Genomic DNA, 18,471 nt, shown 5'->3' with positions numbered 1-18,471 from the left:
CTGCTACGGTTTTTACCGTTTCCTAGTGCTCTTTTTAAGTCAACCGCCAAATCGCTAGACGGTTTTCAACACTACCAACGCCCGTAAGTCAAATACATTTAGTCTCCAAATCCCAAATTCCCAAGAACTGCACTTGGACGGCAGGGTGTTGTTCGTGTCATGGAAGATTCACTTTATGTAAAACATGATTTTTGGATGGACGAACTGCGATTTAATTGTACTATTAAAGCTATGTGTCTTTACAACGATTGAATTGCATTGCCCACGACTATCAACTACATTTTATGACTACATTAGGCCAAGACAGCGGGGCGGGTCTTCAGGTAGACGAACAGCACCAGGAAGACCGCCAAAACGCCGAGCGCCGGCAGCACCACGGTGCGGATCTTGGCCTGGCTCTCCAGGTTGTCCAGTTTGCGCTCCTTCTTCTGTTTGCGCGTCTCCTTCACCTTTCCCTTCAGCTGGCGCATCCTTATCACTGATAGTTTTTGCGATAGTTCCTTTAACCTGGTGACGTGTGAGACGCGTCGGAATGTGTGTGCGTGGAGCAACAAAACAGAGAGCTGGCTCTTCTATCGTTCAACAAGTTGTTTCTGGGCCAAAGAAGAAGAAGAAACGTTCGACTGGGTTGGCTAAGAGCAGGCAGCTTTTGACTGTCGACAGTGCTGCTTATTATATCATGCAGTTTCTAGTCGGGTTACTCCGATGACACATCCGGCTGACTAGTGTTGAACAACGGCTTTGGGACGGAAGCGCGCGTTTAAAAACGTCAACATGATTAAAGCACGTATTTCATAAGTTAGAAACCCATCATTAACCTGGGGCTGTATTCGTCTTCATGTTTGGTAGATGTTGAACATAAAAAAGTTATACATAACTCACTTGCCAGTCAATTGGAAAAGAAATACTTTATGCGAAACTAAATATAAATAAATACGACTGTACGAGAGAGAGACTGTACGAGAATCTAAAGTAAATTGTAGTCAAAATATTTAAATGTTTTTCTATCTGCTTCAGGGTAATTTTTTTCTATACCAAGTATCGAAAATTCGAAAGAGTACCTTGCTCTGGTAATTGATAGTTTTCTGATTCAAAAATGATTTGTATACATTATTATAGCTACTGGTTTTGGATTGGTTTCTAGTCAAGGCTGCACAGCTTCTGTTCTAATGAACTCACAAGTTAAGGTTTAGTAGCTCTTCAGGCGGTACAAGCCGTTGTGATCGGGACCGAGTGGACCGCGTGGCAATTTTGCTTTGTATTGGCAGTAAGCGTGCTCCCCCACACGACCGCTGGCATGGCGCTGAGGAAGAACATAACCCATATTTTCCCCCAACTGGCCTGCCGCCGCTTTAAGCCCTTTAACTGCGCCCGAGGCCGCCGAAACAAGATACGCCAGCAACTGTTGCACCTTCACCTCTGAATGCGATTTCGAAAATGTTTGAGCAGTTCGCAATGCCCCCAGGGGTCGGGTCTCTGCCGCGCAGTCACTGCTCGGGCTTCTGCCGCGAGTGCTGGACACTATGGACATTGTGGACACCGGACGCGCTGGACACGCTGGCCACTGCACACTTGATGAAGCAATAACAATGCAGACCGCTGGCCGGCAACCGTGGCCGAGTGGCCAATCAGTCGGGACGCACTGCCAAGTTTGTGCATTGGTAATGAAGCCTGGCTAGCCAACGCACATTTCGGCATCTAATTTTGCCCATTACCATAAACGGCAACCCGATCAGTTTGGACACGGATTATTGGCAACTATTTAGCCGGCCCCTAAAGGCCTGGACCTGCCAGCCCGGGCGAGTCCTCACGTTGCACACAGATTGGCCTCAATGCGCACGCGGCTGTCCGAAAGTCGTGTTCCCGGCCAGGTCCAATCTGAGTTTCCTGGTTCTGGCCAGCGCTTACACGACCATCGTACACGGCCTGTTCGTTAGCTCGCTGGCCAGCTATGTGTGATGGCCAGGCCGCTGATTGGCCAGCCCGGCGTCCGTCCGCCCGGTCCACCTGTCCGTCCTTGGGGCCGGGAGACCAACTCTTAGCTAAACCCCTTGTTTTGATTGCCAAGTCGTAAAATGATGGATTACCGAGTTGGGATTTATTTCTTGTTACGGTCATAATAGATTATCGCTGCTCACTCATTGTCAGAGCTGCCCCTCCCGAGCCTCCTCTGCCTAAACGTCCTACCGTTTGGCCAGCAGCCAGAATTGCTGTCGTCGGAGGATTTGGCGTTTTGATGGAGCATGCTTCGTCGACTGGCCTCCGATCGCACCATGCGAATGATCAAAGGAACAATTAAACGCAAGTACCTCTGGCAACTAGGAAGTAATTTGAGTGGTAGCAAGTTACAAACTAGGATCGAAATTGAAATGTAATATGCAGAATACGAATACGAATTTACTCATTCCATGCCACTCATATGTTGAAAGTTTTCTGCAATATACCGCTATATTTGATGACAATTTCGAAATAGGCATTGAGCAGGATATTTATTTCTTGAATTTGGCAACACTAGCTAATCAGCTAGTAATGTATGTAATTCAAAATAAAACCACCAAAATATAAGTAACGAAATGGGAAAAACATTAATAGATAGCACTCAGATACTTTCGTAAGCAGTTAGCTGTTTTATTTGGGCCCAAATAACAAAAACTAGGTCGAATATATTCTTGATCAAGATTGTAGATTCTGTTATTCAACTGAAACACATATCATATGTTACACTTGGATAAATAAAATTTTGTTGGCATGTCGATAGATTTTGGCAAGGGAAATGCACCAATAAAAGAAAAATTGAAACACTCCTATAAGTTATTGTTCTGACACAAACTGAATCTTCTCGTTCTTATAATTTCAGATATGTCGAAGTACACATACATATGTAGAATGGGAAAACTATCTGTGTGGAACAGGTCAAGCTTAACAATTTAAGTTATCTAAGTTAATTTATATCTGTATCTGTAGTTGTATCTGTATCTGTATCTGCACCTGTATCTGTTCATGTCTATCCAAAATAGGCTTGGTAGTACTGCGGCGCAGCTACATATGGTGCCGCCTGCTGTGGGCCCCCGATGAACTTGGCGAAAGTTGATGGCTGGACGAATCCCACGGCTCCGGCCGGATAGTATGCGATGGTGGGAGTTACCGGTAATGCAGGCCCTGGAGCAGGAACTAGGCGTGGCACAGGAACTGTCTTGGGTTGGGTCACCTCCACCTCCTCGGCGGCGTCGTCGAGATCCTCCTGCGCTTCACTGTTGGCCACAAGACGAGCGGATTTCGGTTGCTGGGCGGTTGCCGGGAGGCCAAACTGTCTAGAGGGCTTAAAGCCGGCTGCTGGATACAGGGCCGATTTCTGCTGCTCCGCTGGGCGAAGTCGCTGCGTGGCCACGCCCACATCTGCCCGCGCGAGACTGAGGAGGAGCAAACCGGCGAGAAGACAGACAACCGTCGAGCTGAGCGCCATTGCGATGAATATGTGGCGCTGGGGCGGCGGGGCCCAATTTTATACAAACTGCTTAAGATTCGGATAGTGCGTCCCACCGAAAACAACGTTGACATTGACCCGAAAAGCAAAGCAAAGGCCGGAGCTCAAATCAATCACCTAATGCACCTTTGGAGCAGTGCACTTGGCGCTCCATCAATATGCAGCCACTGTTCTAATGCTCGAGGGATTGCGGTCATTTCGAGTGCCCAGTGGTCAGTAACCAGGTGATTATGCAGATGGAGGTGGTAGCAGTTCAGTCACGTCCGCGCGCGACACCGTAAATTAAGCCATCTGCTCCGGCGTGCGGATGGGATGGGGCACTTGACTTCGCTCCGTGCGGTCTGCCGCTGGAAAATTGTTTTAGATCGCTTGGTCCGGCCCGCCAGGCAGTGGGCCACTTGTCCGGATCACCGCACGCTAATCAATACAAAGCGCCTTCATTTGGTCCCATGCCAGGAGTACACTCCTCCGGACCACGTCGCATAAATTCGCCATAAGTTAGACTCTCCTCCGGCGAACGGCGATGAAAAATGCCCCATAAATCCCCGCAAAATGGCTGCTGCTGGCTGCTCGAGTTGTCTAGCCCAATATTTACAGCAATTTCAATAAAAATGCAGCAGCTAATTGATGTAATTAATTTATTAAATTACATTTGCCACTTTTTGCCGCCGCCTGCTGCCTGAATGGTTGCCTGCCGGTTTCTCGATCTCCGTGCCCATCCCGTCGCCGTCGCCGTCCACGTCCACGTCCGCGTCCCGACTCAACGGGAGGCATCCACAAATGGACAGAAGTCGGTAGTTAGTTGGCAGTCAGTTTATGGGCCAGAGAAACTACGTTTGGTGCGAGCGAACGAGAGATGTGGCGCTATTAGCATGTGCTGGCCATCTGCGGTCGGGAGGCTTCTGGCGAAGCCGGGTAAACTGTACTTCGTTTCGATTAACGTTGTGCCATTGTTAATTGGCGAAACTCGCAACCCATCGGCAGCCCCAAATTGCTTTTCCAGAGCATTTCCATGCGTCATCCCAGCCACGATGGCCATCGATGGGTGCGAATTTGTGGTAAATTCCAAGCTGGCTCGCGTGCCTGGGAAGGTGGTCCCAGCCGCATACATCCGGGATCATATGCTGAATGGGAACGCCGTCGAATCCCCCGATTTACATAATTCATATAACTGCGTGCAATGCTATTATATATTTGACCAAAAACTTTTCCAGCGATCCAATATATTTCAGTCAATAAGAAAAATGTTTGAAAAGCTTTTCGCGGAAATCCAGCAGATTTCACAAACTGGTCGTCATATTTCAAGGCAATCGGAGGCCACTTCAGCGTCACGCATGCGCCTGTGTCCCCCAGCTTCAGATTCAGTCTGCTGCCCAGGCTCATCCCCATCCTCATCTCATCTCCATCTCCATCTCCATTCCCATTTGTGTGGATGCTGCAGCTCTGAATTGATGCGCCCGGTGCACTCACAATTAATATTCGGCCTGGCCGAGGAGATGGCACCTGGGAGCAGGGAGCTGGAAGCTGGTAGCCGGGCCAGAGATTTCTCTAATGCCCGCCCGGTTTTCAGGCGCTATCACTTGATTTATTTTCCTTTTTAGTGTCTTTTATTTTATGATTTATGCAGCCAGCATGCGAGCGGAGCACTCGGGGTGTAGTTGTGTGCCCTGCACTGTGCGGCACTGAGCTCGAGGCGATCATCCAATCGCACCACAGCGCCGGCTGCCTGCACTTGGGCTGCCCGTCACGTTCCTGGCCGACGACGATCTGCTGACTCAGGATGCCCACCTCCCCGCCAGTGGCCAAGTAGGCAAGTAGGCAAGTGGACAAGTGGCAGAAATAGACAAAGGCGGCGTTAACGACAATTGCGCACTAATTATCGCCTCTTGCGATGCACAGGGGATCGGGACTGGGAGCGGGACATTCCTGGCGGGCGTGAATTGAATTCCCTGCATGACGGCCGCGACGGGGCCGATGGAGATGAATGGTCTGCTCGAGGATTGCCACCTGTCCGGTGCTCGATCCATCGCGATGGCCACTGGTAACTACTTCATTTAGAAGCGAATGCCTCCGCGCTGCAGTCGGCCGGGTCGCGGTTTGATTTATGGCGCTGGAAATTAAAGTTGCGCACACTTCTGCGTGAGTTGCAGGAATGCAGCGCGCTCATTAGCCGGACAATGCGTTGCTATTTGGGTTAGGTACTGGGATATTTGCCCGTCATGGTTGCCAACGACGCTGGCCAACGCGGAAGCGCTGCGCTAGGATAATTGCATTGGCCCAGGTCGATCCCATCCAGCAACCATTCAAAATCGTTGTCAATAGAGCCAGAGTGCCAGAATCCAAGACATAGGCAAATGGCACGGCGTAAGGTGTCAGTCATCACCACTGACAACTATCAGTGGAGAAGACCACACAAGTCCGAGCTCCGATTCCAAACCCGATCACTAATAGGGACCCGTCTGCGGAAACAATCTTGGAACACGCATCTTTTCAATTAGCCAACATGCAACCGGTGGTGGCTCGGAATTCTAAGGTAAATGCATGTAAGTGGCTTACTAACTGCATTCCCCACACGCCAAAGCTCCAGATTGGATTATGGGATTAGCTCCAATGCAAATCAGCTGCCATTCCGATTTGCCCACCACTGGTGTGCCTTTCTGGGAGGACCCACTGGGTTGGGCCAGCTCTAATTAGCCACTTTCCAGAAGATCAATGAAGCTTTGTCTTGGCCACGTGTCCGTCGTCGGTGGTGTGTTAACTGGAGTGTGCCACCATCCCGGCGCTTTGTATTTTGAAACCCGAGGCAGGATTCGGGCGCCATTGTCACCGCCTTCGTTCCCTTTTTCCGGTTGGTGCCACATCATTTGCATTTGGCTGCAGTGGCTACTCAACAGCGCGTGGATCTGTTTGGTGTCGGCTGCAGTTGCTCTTTTCAGTCCATGCCGCCAACTTCCACTTTACACATGTGCAGCAGATACAAAAACTCAAGAGGCGTAGGCGTCACTAGAATCCGCATGCTTAAGGGTTAAGTGATCCTAATCAGGAGAGTACTTCCTGCTACCTGTTATGTACATCTCAACGAATCTTGTATACCCTTTTATATACCCTCAAATTATAAAATATATAAACTATATAAGATTAAGATAATAAAATATTTCCATGGTTACATTTTATAATTGATTAGGTCTCGTATGCATTTGTTCTAAAAGGGATATGCTTTAAATGCTTTAAATGCTTGCGATTTTTTGGAGCAAAGTCTATTAGCTTCGACCAACCAAGATTCTTCACATCAGGTCAAGTGTTCACGGTGCATGGGAAATGTACGCTCGGACTTTCCACAAAATAATTTCTCCTTGCTGCATTAGATTGGCAGGTTCATGACACCACGTGGGCAACACAGCAACACTTGGCGACAGCGAGACAACATCGGGTTTTGGCCAAGTTGGTGCAACGGCAACAGGTTGCTGCTGTGCCCGATATCAAATTTCAAGTTCGGTTGGCCAATTGGCGTTCGAAACGAAAAAGAGTGAAGAGAAAGAGATGCCAAATAAAAAGAAACGCCTTGTTGAAAAGCCAAGCCACCTAGTCTCTAACTTGTGTCTACATTCTGGCAATCAAATGAGCTGAGAGTCTATAAGAAGGCGGTGAAACTAAACGTTTGCAGTCTGTAGAACACATATGTTTCTGATTTGAGTTTTAATTTGTATTCCAACACTAAACATTTTCAAGGGAACTTATCTCTAAAACCGACGATTACGTGTATCCTTTTCCGAAAGAGCGGGAGATAGATTCTGGAACAGAGTTGGGTTGGATTGGATTCTTCAATCTGTTTAGGTAGATATATGATGACTCGCAGAACTCGGGAGATTTGTAACTAAGAACAATGTTTTATGCTTTCGAAAATGGCATATTTCCCCTTTTTGTAAGATTCGGTCAAAAAATGGAAGTATTGTTTTGTAGCTTTGATAGTTTGTTAGATAGTTTCCTCTCAGTCCACGAGTAACGTAACTGACAGTCTAAGCGATCAAGTAAGTATATCTTTTCTTCTTCTTCATTTGTAGGATATAGGTTACACCTCAGCAAAGACTGTTGCATGCCACATAAGAGACGTTTTCATCAGAGCAAACCATCACATGGGAGGTTGCCGCAAGTGGCACTTATCATTTATAAAGAAGAACGGCAGGGCAGCAAACGCAGCGAACTTAATGGACTGTAATTACGCCTGGCAGTTGAACTGGGAGCTGGAGTTGCTTGTCTGCGGAACGCTATAGAAAATGAAGACCTAAATTTGCGTGTGCGAAATTTACGACGTGTTTACGATGCCTCAAATTATTGGTTGCACTAATGCGTTACAGAAACGCGAAGTTAATTTCCGCTCTCTGTGCTCCAGGACTGGTTATCACGATCTCAGCCCCGGGGTGGCACCCCTTTCTACTTCAATGAAAGAAAGGAAGGAGACTCTGAGTCGACTGTCAGAGCAAAAGGTTTCGAGTCAAGTATTTCAGCAGGAATTAACATATTTAAAATTTGCAGTGATAGGTTTCTACTTATCCAAGCATTGGTTATTTTGGAAATTTTCGGTTAAATGGAACTGGAACGGGAACTGCCCACAGACGATGCCTCCGTTGAGTTGGATGTGCCCGATCCTTGGGGTGATGTGAGATCGTCTGATAGCCAGCTTACCCTGAAGCAGAGTGAGAGCCAAGAGACGATAAGACCATCTGGGTATGAGTTAGCTGATCCATCCGAGCTTAGCTCGTACGACATTCACCTGGGTCTTCTAGTAGAGGTTAGTAGAGTATGGCCACCACGGACGCTCGGTAGTTAATAAAAGTCTGTCCCCGCAGAAGGGCTTAATTGACATTAACTCATTGGACAAGTCCTCGAACGAGGACCCTACAGACTATGCGGACTATCGGGGTCTTTTGTCCATGTCGGCGGATCGTGGTGGAATTGCTGAGATAGTCAAGGAAATGCGAAACGAATTCATGGACAAGCTGACCTCCAAGGCTAAGAGCTTCAAAGAAATCCTGATTAAGGTAAGAGTTTCTGGCAGCCTTTCATATTCCTCAATGCTTCGCTTTCAGAAAGGCCTAATGGAGCCAAAGGACGAAAATCCTGTCATGCAGAATGATGACTCTAAGAAGAAATCAAAGCCCGAAGACGAGTCTCAGATTCCTGATCGTAAGAACAGCGCGGGAAAACCTAAAAATACATCTCTGGGAGAAGGCGACGTCAGACGAAATGGTGAAATCGCCCTGCTCATCAATGAAATCAATCAGTTCACTTCTGGCATGGAGAAAGATCCGGACACTGCGGACTGGGCTCATTTCCGGGCCAACCTGCTGAAGATACATAAGTACTATGTATCCAATGCCAATGCCAATGAGCCGGAAGAAAGAGGCCAAGAACAACCAAACAGCCAAATCGGCGCTGTCGGCGTTTCAGAACCATCAGAAGACATCAGCGAACCGATGGAAGACCTCAGCAGTCGGGCCCAGAACCTCCGTAAAAATATCCGGGGTCTCGAGTGCAAGATGCTTACCCTGGACCACTCCGTTGATATCTTTAGCGACAAGTTCAATCGTAGCCTGGTCACTAAAGAGCACGTGGAGCGGGAAATGGTGGCGATTGCACTGGTGCGCGATAAAATCGGACGACGTCTAAATCAGATGGAAGAGGAATTTCGCAGGGCCAGGGAGGATTTATTTGATCGGGGCAGGAACGCAAAAAACCAAAGCTATATTGCTTCTCCATTGAATAATCCTGATTGTGGAGCTTGATTGATATGGTTTTTATGATAGTTGGCTATGGATTATTGCCATTAAATAGGACTAAAAACTTTTCGGAGTAATACTAATAATTATTATTTAAATACATAACTTTTCCGGACTGATAAGCATTTGGTATGTGAACTTAATTAGTTTCAAAGAGGCCAATAACATACAATTTATAACCATTCCTTGTATAAAAAAATATGAAAAAGCAGCAAATTGTATATACCGACAACTTTTTTTAATGACAATAATAATGGAGCGTACTGAAATGTATTCAATTTAAGTTTGGGCTATTATTAATTTATTTAATTAATCAATTTTCTCAACTTGTTATTAGCTAGATACTCCCTCTCCATTTCAACATTTGTTTGGCATAGCGATAGAAGCTGACAAAAATAATAAAACGCCCTAAAACCGTCCAAAACTGCCATGCCCACATATATTTTTGGATTTTTTTTGGTTAATTAGTAGTGTAAATATCTATTTTTTTTCTATTTGATTTGATTTTGCCACGCCCACTATAATTTCCTAAAGCCGCCAACCCGGTCACGCGCACACTTTAAATTTTTAAAAAATTGTTCTCATTTTATTCCCCAATATGTACCGATATACTATAAAAATGATGAAATTTCCCGTTCGCATTCACAGTAGCAGAGTAACGGGTATCTGATAGTCGGGGGACTCGACTAAAGTATTCTCTCTTTTGTTTTACCGACGAGTCATATTATGTGACCTTTTGAAAAGAAAATTTTAATTTTAAAAATTCGCATTCACACTAGCAGAGTAACGGGTATCTGATAGTCGGGGGACTCGACTGAAGTATTCTCTCTTTTGTTTACTAACGAGTCATGTTATGTGAGCTTTTGAAAAGAAAATTTTAATTTTAAAAATTACTAGTATAAAAATTAGTAAATAGGCAAATTTATATTAAATTTAGTATTAAAAGAGAGTTATGTAAAAATATTGTTCGCAAAGTGGCCGAACAACCCTCAATAAGTAATGTACATAACGTTACAAGTGCTATGAATACATTTTGTTTTGAGTACCAAAAATGGATTGAAAATCCTTCTAATAAGAATATTTGTAATATGATTAGTAATGACCTAGAAATATCACCTCGTCTGGTCAATCTCTAATGCAGTCGCCATTTGATTGGTATCTGATAGTCTCAGCAGTCGATTATGGCGTAACGGGTATACTGCGATACACGCCCACTTTAACGCCCACAAATCTGGAGAGGCATTCTAGGGATTTTCCAGACAGTATAAATTTATTCAGTCATCTTGCTAAACCCCAAAAGTTGTGCGAAACTGTGACAAGGTGGCGTTCGTAAAAAATCTCGGAAAGAGTCGCTTTCCTACTCGCATGTCTCCATTTCCCTAGCACTTCATTAACCTGATTAACCAACATAACTCAAATCTATTTTTTGTAGGTATTTTTAACAAATGCACCCAGGAAGACGATTCCTTCGAATCGTTAGGTGCTACGGTAGGCTCTGTTTTTAAGTTCAGTTCCAAATTCCGTCCGTTAAGTAATTCCAACACCTTACACTTTTTCGAGACATAAGGAGGCTGCTGCTGGGGAGTCCTTCCGGAATGTCCTTCTTATTACGCTGCCCTTTATGACGTAGTTCACAGTCGCCTGGCATTTATCGTCCATAATGTGGCGCATGCGCACCCACAACTTTGTGCGAGACATCCTAGTTTCAGAGGGTCCTCCGACGCTAACGCCGAGGTTTTACATCTTGCCCGAGGGAAACAGGTGTCACCTGGAAAATGAGGAAAATGGGCAGCGAGGAGTGTGCCAGTACCGGCGGCATATTAAGGCAGCTGGAGCAGACTGCTTTGCTGTCAGGGCGGAGCGAGTCAGTGACCTGGCTGACGCCGTCCAACTGTCTGCCGATCTGGAGCCGGCGGCTGGGCCGCAACGTGGAGGGTTGCCAGAGGCACTGCGACGCTACTCGGAGCCAGAACTTCGACGTGGAGCTGACGGGACGACTGTGGTCGCTGTGGGGCGGACTGCATCCGAGGGCTCCTTGGTTCGACGGGAAGGTGCGTGGGCGTCAAACGCTCGGATGCTGCGTGGTGGCCTGTTGTGTGGCCAGTACATTCCGCCACCTTGGCGAGTGGAGCGGAAAGCTGCTGGACGCCATCGTGGTTAACGGAGACCGCTACTACCGCGCGAGCGTGGAGCAGAGCCAGCGTTGGGACCTTCATCTGGGTGTGGACGACATGTGCAGCGAGTGCGAGTTCCAGGACCTGCGATACCTGGTGCAACTTGAGCTGGTGGCCTTCGGGCACGTCTATAGCTCCCCAGCCAGCACCGAAATGAGTTTGCTAGAGGGCCTCAACTACTTCTTCACGCGCTTTCAGCTTGGCGTCCTGGAGTGCCAGGAGCGTCGCTTCTCCTTCGGGCACAGCTCCAGCCGCGATGGTGGCTACTTCCTGTTCGACTGTTCCGCGTGGGACGATCCCCTATTCCCGGACGACATGGGCGCCTCCTACGTGCTGCTGGCCAAGCAGCTGCAGATGCTACTCTACTGCGTGGTGGTCACGCTCAATGTGCGGCGCCGAAATGTCGAGTTCCGCCTTTACAACGTGGACGTGGCCCGATTGCCCGGTGATGCCCGAAAATGCATTGAAGACGAACCTTAGTTATCTGACCCACTCGAAAGCTCGTCAGGACACCAGTATTCGAATTCTGTGCGACAAATAAGAGCTACCTTAAGCATTACTTTTACTACAATCGATTTAATTAAGCCCTGCTCATTTTGTAGTAATAGCGAGCTTACGGAATAAGGTTTCGAAGGGGACCTCCGGCAACCCAAGAGATTTCTCCACGCCCCACTGTGTGTGCCCAAGCAGCCAACTGACTCAGAAAACCAGTTCCGTTTCAAAACCAAAACAAAGGAGTTTCTCGTTCTCTTTTTGCCAGTCGCGGAAAGTTAAAAATAAAGCACAAATAATAAATAAAAGTAAAACCTGTCCACTACGCAAATATGCAAAACATTGCACGGAAACTGAATCAGGCTGAGAAGTACGAGAGCGAAAATAAACAAAAACAAGCAAATAAGGCAGGAATGGCACGAACTGCGGTGAGGCCAAATAAAACAAAACTGCATTCCGAAAACTCAGTCAAATGCAAAAACGCCAGTGAGGCGGCGCGCAGCACGAGACAACTCAGAACTTCTAAAAAGGGCAGCCCAACCAAGTTGAGTAGCAGAGTGAGCGAAAATCGAGCAAAACGAAATCCGGTTTCGTTTTCAACCAGCGCAGAACGGAGCGGCTCGGAAGAGGGAATGGGTGCGGGGTCGGGGTCGGGATCGGGATCGGGGACGTCCCTTTGTTGTGCAGCCTTTACTATGTGTGTATTTATTGCTTCGTTTTGCTTTCCGCAGATGCGGAAAATGCAGGGGAGTGGGAGTGGCAGTGGGAGTGGGAAGCAAAATCCGACTGCCAGGATGGATTGCCCGGGAGACGAACTTGAAATTTAGATTTCGAGAGCAGCCGCCAGCGATGCAGGCGTCGCAGCCGCAGCGCAGTGGGCAGTGGGCAGCGAAGAGCGCAATTCGGGGAGCTCTCTCCTGCAGGTATGCGCCCTGCAGAAGTGTTGGTGAGAGCAGGAGAGTGTGGGCTTGGAGAGTATTATCGATTTTCGTTGCTTTTCGTGCTGGCACAAAATCGCATGCGATTTCTCTGCTCTTAGTGTGAGAATTCGTGGATGCCTTGACACACCGATACTAAGAAGTTTTCATTGAAAACGTACTAATCACAAATCATCTGCTAAACAATTCCCTATCGAAACTGAAATGTAAGGAAGCCACAATCATAACTTCAAACTGCAAGCAAATGCCAAGCGACCAAAGTTCGAGGTCATTGCATCGTGGAACATTGCACTTCCCTGGGTGTCTAAAAAAGAGCCAAGCACAAATTAGCAAACAAAGTAAAAGGAAATGGCTAAAAAGTGAAATCCGTAAATTCAAACTAGAGCCAAATGAGAGCAGCAGCAAAAAACCAATGCTAACTGTTGCGGGTAATGCAGTGGAGTGGGGGAGTGGGAGGAGGAGACCAGAATTAACAAAAAGGCGACTCACAGTCAGAAAAAAGGTTCAGCTAGAACCAAGGCAAAATAAAAGATCTTAAACAAGCATTTTGAGAGATTCTTACTAATTTAGAGAGCCAAAGATATCGATGCTATAATGCAAACAAGAGGAAATGTGATAGAGATTTGGGGCTTGGAGGTATATTTAATCCATATTTATTTTAATAACAATTTATACATTTTAAATAGCTTGCTAAATTTAAAAAAATAAACAGCTATGAATTATAGTCTCGTATGCAATACTGTTAAGATTGTCAATAAACATTTTTCAGGAATCAATTTTTAAATACTAAAAAAAGAGGAATGCGTATCTGTTATGCTTTACTGAGATAGTTGGAATCTAAGAAAGACATTTTAAAATTTGTTGGCAAATCGATAGAAACGACAAAATAATACGTCTGCGTAGCAGTTTTGAGCGGTTTGTGGGCGTTTGAGTGGGTGTGGCAACGTTCTGATGGATAGATGGGCGGGTAGAGGGATTATTAGCTCGGCTAGAGAACTCGGCTCATGAACCTGATCAACAATCTTTATGCTTTATGGGGTCAGAAACGATTCCTTATACCTACTTATTAATGAATCTAGCATACACTACAAGAAATGAGTGATGATTTTTAATATGTTTGTTTGTTTGTTATGTAGTTTTAATTTTCGTATAATATAATTTATTGAATTCAGCCTTTTTCTCCTATTATAGACATGCTTGCTTCCGTTAGATCTCGCATTCCCTCGGAAGATTAGATATTTGCTCCTGATGACGCGTGGATTTAAGCTGATCCCTGGCCGCCTTGATAAGCGTGTGTTCCCAGATGGTCGTAATGCCGTGTCTAAACAGTAAGGTGTCCAGTTTCTGGAAATGCTCAGCGATAGCATTGAGGCGATTCCTAACCATTGTAAGGTTATGTGTTGTCGACTCAACGCTAACTCCTGTTCCTTTCAAACGGGAAACACTAGGCTCTGTTTCTTGCGGATTCATTTTTTTTTTGTCTGTTTTAATGAAATGCCAAAAATGTCGGGACTTACTGGGGTTTACAAATATTTAAAAAATACAATGCTAATAATGTAGATCATTACATATTTACATTTGAATTGTGGAAAACTAGTATTAGCTTAAATTTGAAGACAAAGAGAAAACAAGGGAGAATGTTATAGGCGAGTTACGCGATCGGAACATTTCACTATTTTTCTGGCATATCAATAGGAAAAAAAATTTTTGAAAAGCGTGGACGTGGCTGTTATTTTTTTGTAGGGCATTTTGTAGGTTTTTGAAGGGGCGTGGCCAGAGTGCTTTTGGTATACCGATAGAAATTGTCAAGACATAAAATAAAACGAAGAAAAATTAAAACATTTTTCAAACGGTTGTAGTGGGCGTGGCAAAATTGTTTGGCAAATTGATAGAAATTTACAAGACTATTTAAAAAATTATATTATATAAAAACACTTTCCATATGTGTGCCAGTTTTGGGCGGTATGTGGGCGTTTCAGGGGGCGTGGCAATATTTAGAAACAAACAGGCTCTGCGTCTATGTCTGTGGAAGCACAATCTCAACTCCTAACTGTTTTAGTTCTTGAGATCGAAGCGTTTATTAAGACATACGGTCATGGCCAGAACGACTCAGCCATTGATCCTGTACCTTAAAAGGTCGAAAACTCTTCTTTCTACGAACGAATTTAGTATATCCTTTTTCTCTACGAGTAACGGGTATACCGTAGTTACCGTAGCGAGTGGACTTCTCCAAAATTTGGTTTTCTTTATGTAGAATTTGTCCCACAATGATCGTGTAATTATTAAAGGAGACCTTTTAAAAGAATTAAATTAGGGACTGCCCACAGAAGTTTTGTATCTTTTTTATTAGTACTGGCATTACACTACGCTCATAATTGTTTATTTTTTGTTTTCTTAAGTTGTGTCGTACATCAGAATGAATATGATATAATATGAATAAGACATACATTTTAAATACAAGTAAATAGGCCCTAACATATTAGAATGTAAAACGAAAAGAATTCCTTACTCATCGTTTGAAAAGGCGTTATTACATACTATATAACTGACTGCCAACAGCTTGGATCTTAATTAGAAGCGGATATGCCCGAAGAAAATGTTATTGATCAGCTGTCTACGAAGAATTGACAAGACAGCGACCGGAGGGGTTTTTGGCGACAACATTGCAGGGTAATTAAAATTAATTTTTGCAAATATCTCGGGCATCATCGAAAAGTGAGCAGCGCCAGCCAGCCACGATCAATGACTTTTTAGCGAGTTGGCTGTGGAAGTGGTGGCCGTGGTCTCTACTCGGTCAGTTGTCGGCAGAGAAATCTAGTTTTCCCAGTTCGGTCCCGTAATGATAAATGGTGTCTGGTTAGCGCAGCGCCAAAAGAGAAACAAGTTCACTTGCCTGAAGACAGCCCAAAAGCCGTCTCCAGTACTCGGCCTTCTGCGGGAAAGTCTGATAATTCTGCGGGCCTGTTGGGGAGTTTGGGAGTCAAGTTGTGTGTTGTATTTCAATTAGAGTAAAGTCGTCCTATACCCCAATTAGCAACAAAGTAACTGGCAATGTGTGTTTTCGCTGGTATCATTCAAATTTATGTTATGGTCCTACACACATACCGCATGCGAGCTGCAGTTTGATCATGGAAGTGGTTGGCCAATTTGTTAGAAGCAGCTTCGCCGCCAAAAGGAACTTGTTATTGTGGTGCAACTGGTAGCAGTCAACTTAGGCCCATTGCTCAAAAAAATTAAAGGTTTTATCATAAACAGCTCATGAAACACGGACCAATTGAGGTTTATTTATTATAAATTGAGTGAAATATAATGAAAAGAATTAATAATTAAAAATGTAACAAGGGATTATATTTTTTAAATACTTTAATAACATAATAATAATAATAAGTAAAAATCTTAAAAATCGTGATTGTCGTTTTCACATGATATATGCACAGTTTTAAAAATCATGTCGAGTAATAGAGAATGTCGATTTCCCCTACTATCAGATACCCTAAGTTAGTGGAAATGCGAGCGCGAAATTTCAAAAGTGTGGGCGTGGCAGTTTTAGGCTGCTTCTATGTCTCTAGAATCTGTATGCTTAATCGCAACTCTCTAGCTTCTATAGTTCGTTATATCTCGACTTTCAAACGGACAGACAGATGGACAGGGCCAGATCGACTCGGCTATTGATTCTGAGAGAAGAAGATCAAGATCAAGAAAATATATATTATATAGGGCGGAAATGCTTTCTTCTGCCTTACAAATGTATACATTTCAACGAATATTTTACTCTACGTGTAATAAAACCTTTCTATATATTTATATTATAAATTTTTATATTATATTTTAATAAATACAAGCTTGTGTATAATTTTCCTGTTCCCTAATAAGAAAACTCATTCGGTATTTGAAGTTGACGAATCAAGTCCGAAAAGTGTGAAGATTATACAGAAATTTTATGTTACAAGAGCCTCGATGATGTATTAAATGGCCTGCAATCTTCGTTAGCGCCTACTGTGGAAACGGCTGCAGTTTTTTGGATGCCCCACGCCCGTTACCTCCCCCACCAAACCTGGCGACCTTTCCATGAGCACCGTGCTGCTCTTTTAATAAATGAAAATGTTTTTAATTAATATACTTCAATATGTCGAGTGGGGCACACAGCCAGCGCCAAACAGGTTCAACCCCTCGGCGATCTGTAGCTAAATCCTACCCCCACATCACCACCCACTTCCCCTCCTCTTTGCGGCAGCCATCCTTTCTTGTGTTTCGTTGCAATTTGCTTTGCATGTGGCGCTCAGGCTTTATTGTTGTAGCGTTCAAGTCCACGGGCTACATATTCATACATACTTTATGAGCACAAAAAGATTGCGGCGTTTAAGTATGTGCATACGTATGTGCCGAAATAAGAAGTCCCTCGGTTACTACCAGCACACCCCTCATCACCCTTCAATCGCGGCACTGTTGCAAGCTGGTATTCTTAATAACTTCTTAAACAGCGTCCGAATCTAATTCCGCGCGCACGAGTCACCCTGTGGCTGAATTTCTATTTATAGCACGGCTGAATGTGGCTCATGTTGCTAGTTTACACGTCAACCTCACATCTCCCATATTGTCTAGTGGTTAGGATACCCGGCTCTCACCCGGGAGGCCCGGGTTCAATTCCCGGTATGGGAAGTATGAGATTTTTTTTTTGCAGCTGATGGCCACCAAATTTTTTTTTTTTTCAAAGACTTCAACAATGCCCTGAATACCATCTCACATTTTTGCTATGTAATTAAGCTTTCGGCATTTCGTCCACTGCCTGCCATTATCTTGATTCATATGTCATACATGCATCAATGTCCATTTCGTCTATATCCATATTCCATATCCATATTCATCTGCTGCTTGTCGGTTGGTCCGTCCGAAAGTCGGGCTGCCTGCCTCGGAGCTTCTGCCGGTTTCTGTCATCTGATGAATGATTTCCCGAATGAGCTTCATCACCAACTCTCGATGGCCATCGGCAATGGGAAGGAGCGCAATGATATGGCCAGAAGTTGAGGAGTGGGCATGTTGACGGGCTCTGCCGCGTCCATTGATTGCTTTAGATGCAGCCCAGCACTCCCTCCCCGAAGTGCGCTCCACGTGCATTGATTAATCAGTGTATGAAAAGTGTGGGCCTGGAGAAAAGTTTTCGGATGCCATATCGACGCAGCCACGTGTATTTCCCCATTAGGCCTCGGCACTCCCAAAGAGCACCCTTTGAGGACCGACCGCAAACTTCAGCACAGAAATGGCCATTCATTTGCAATTTTAATCGAGGGGGACGTGGCCGCGAACAAGGCATTGCCATATTATTTAAAAATGCACAATTCTCTTGTTGAGGATATTGCACCTGACTGTGCACGCAGGATGCGTTCATGCTGCATGCATGTCCAGGGGACGTGCATCCCAAATTGGCAATCGTCTGTGTGCGGTTGAATTGCTGACAACACATCGAACAAGGTCCATCCAACATGCACCGTGCACCGTGCACCGTGCCCCATCCACCATCCACCCTCCACTCCCAAGTCTCCACAGCCGCCAGAGTGGGTGGTTGGATGCAGCTGACAACCGGCTTCCAACTTCATTAGACGTTTTTC

The 18,471-nt window shown here is 45.2% G+C and overlaps 4 protein-coding genes and 1 non-coding gene across 5 annotated transcripts; 3 read left to right on the top strand and 2 right to left on the bottom strand.

The window, feature by feature from the left end:
- Window positions 1-188: 188 nt before the first annotated feature.
- LOC27206311 (single-pass membrane and coiled-coil domain-containing protein 4 homolog) lies at window positions 189-619 on the bottom strand. The gene has a single exon (XM_016171959.3). It carries the CDS (start codon window positions 468-470, stop codon window positions 294-296), a length of 177 nt encoding a protein of 58 aa, XP_016033005.1. The 5' UTR covers window positions 471-619; the 3' UTR covers window positions 189-293.
- LOC27206310 lies at window positions 502-3,463 on the bottom strand. Its single transcript, XM_039293900.2, has one exon. It carries the CDS (start codon window positions 3,461-3,463, stop codon window positions 3,005-3,007), a length of 459 nt encoding a protein of 152 aa, XP_039149834.1. The 3' UTR covers window positions 502-3,004.
- Window positions 3,464-7,946: 4,483 nt separating this feature from the next.
- Window positions 7,947-9,534, top strand: LOC6739152. The gene is made up of 3 exons (XM_002085907.4): window positions 7,947-8,273; window positions 8,332-8,523; window positions 8,572-9,534. Exons 1-3 carry the CDS (start codon window positions 8,070-8,072, stop codon window positions 9,265-9,267), a joined length of 1,092 nt encoding a protein of 363 aa, XP_002085943.2. The 5' UTR covers window positions 7,947-8,069; the 3' UTR covers window positions 9,268-9,534.
- Window positions 9,535-10,746: 1,212 nt separating this feature from the next.
- On the top strand, window positions 10,747-12,267 carry LOC6739151. Its single transcript, XM_039293898.2, has one exon. It carries the CDS (start codon window positions 11,037-11,039, stop codon window positions 11,913-11,915), a length of 879 nt encoding a protein of 292 aa, XP_039149832.1. The 5' UTR covers window positions 10,747-11,036; the 3' UTR covers window positions 11,916-12,267.
- Window positions 12,268-17,452: 5,185 nt separating this feature from the next.
- On the top strand, window positions 17,453-17,524 carry Trnae-cuc. The gene has a single exon. It is a non-coding gene; the product is annotated as a tRNA-Glu (tRNA).
- Window positions 17,525-18,471: the final 947 nt, after the last annotated feature.

The sequence above is a fragment of the Drosophila simulans genome, chromosome 3L, assembly GCF_016746395.2.
Source record: "Drosophila simulans strain w501 chromosome 3L, Prin_Dsim_3.1, whole genome shotgun sequence".
Classification (NCBI taxonomy): Eukaryota; Metazoa; Arthropoda; class Insecta; order Diptera; family Drosophilidae; genus Drosophila; species Drosophila simulans.
Note: the sequence above shows the minus strand (reverse complement) of the source record. Positions and strands in the feature narration are given on the sequence as shown.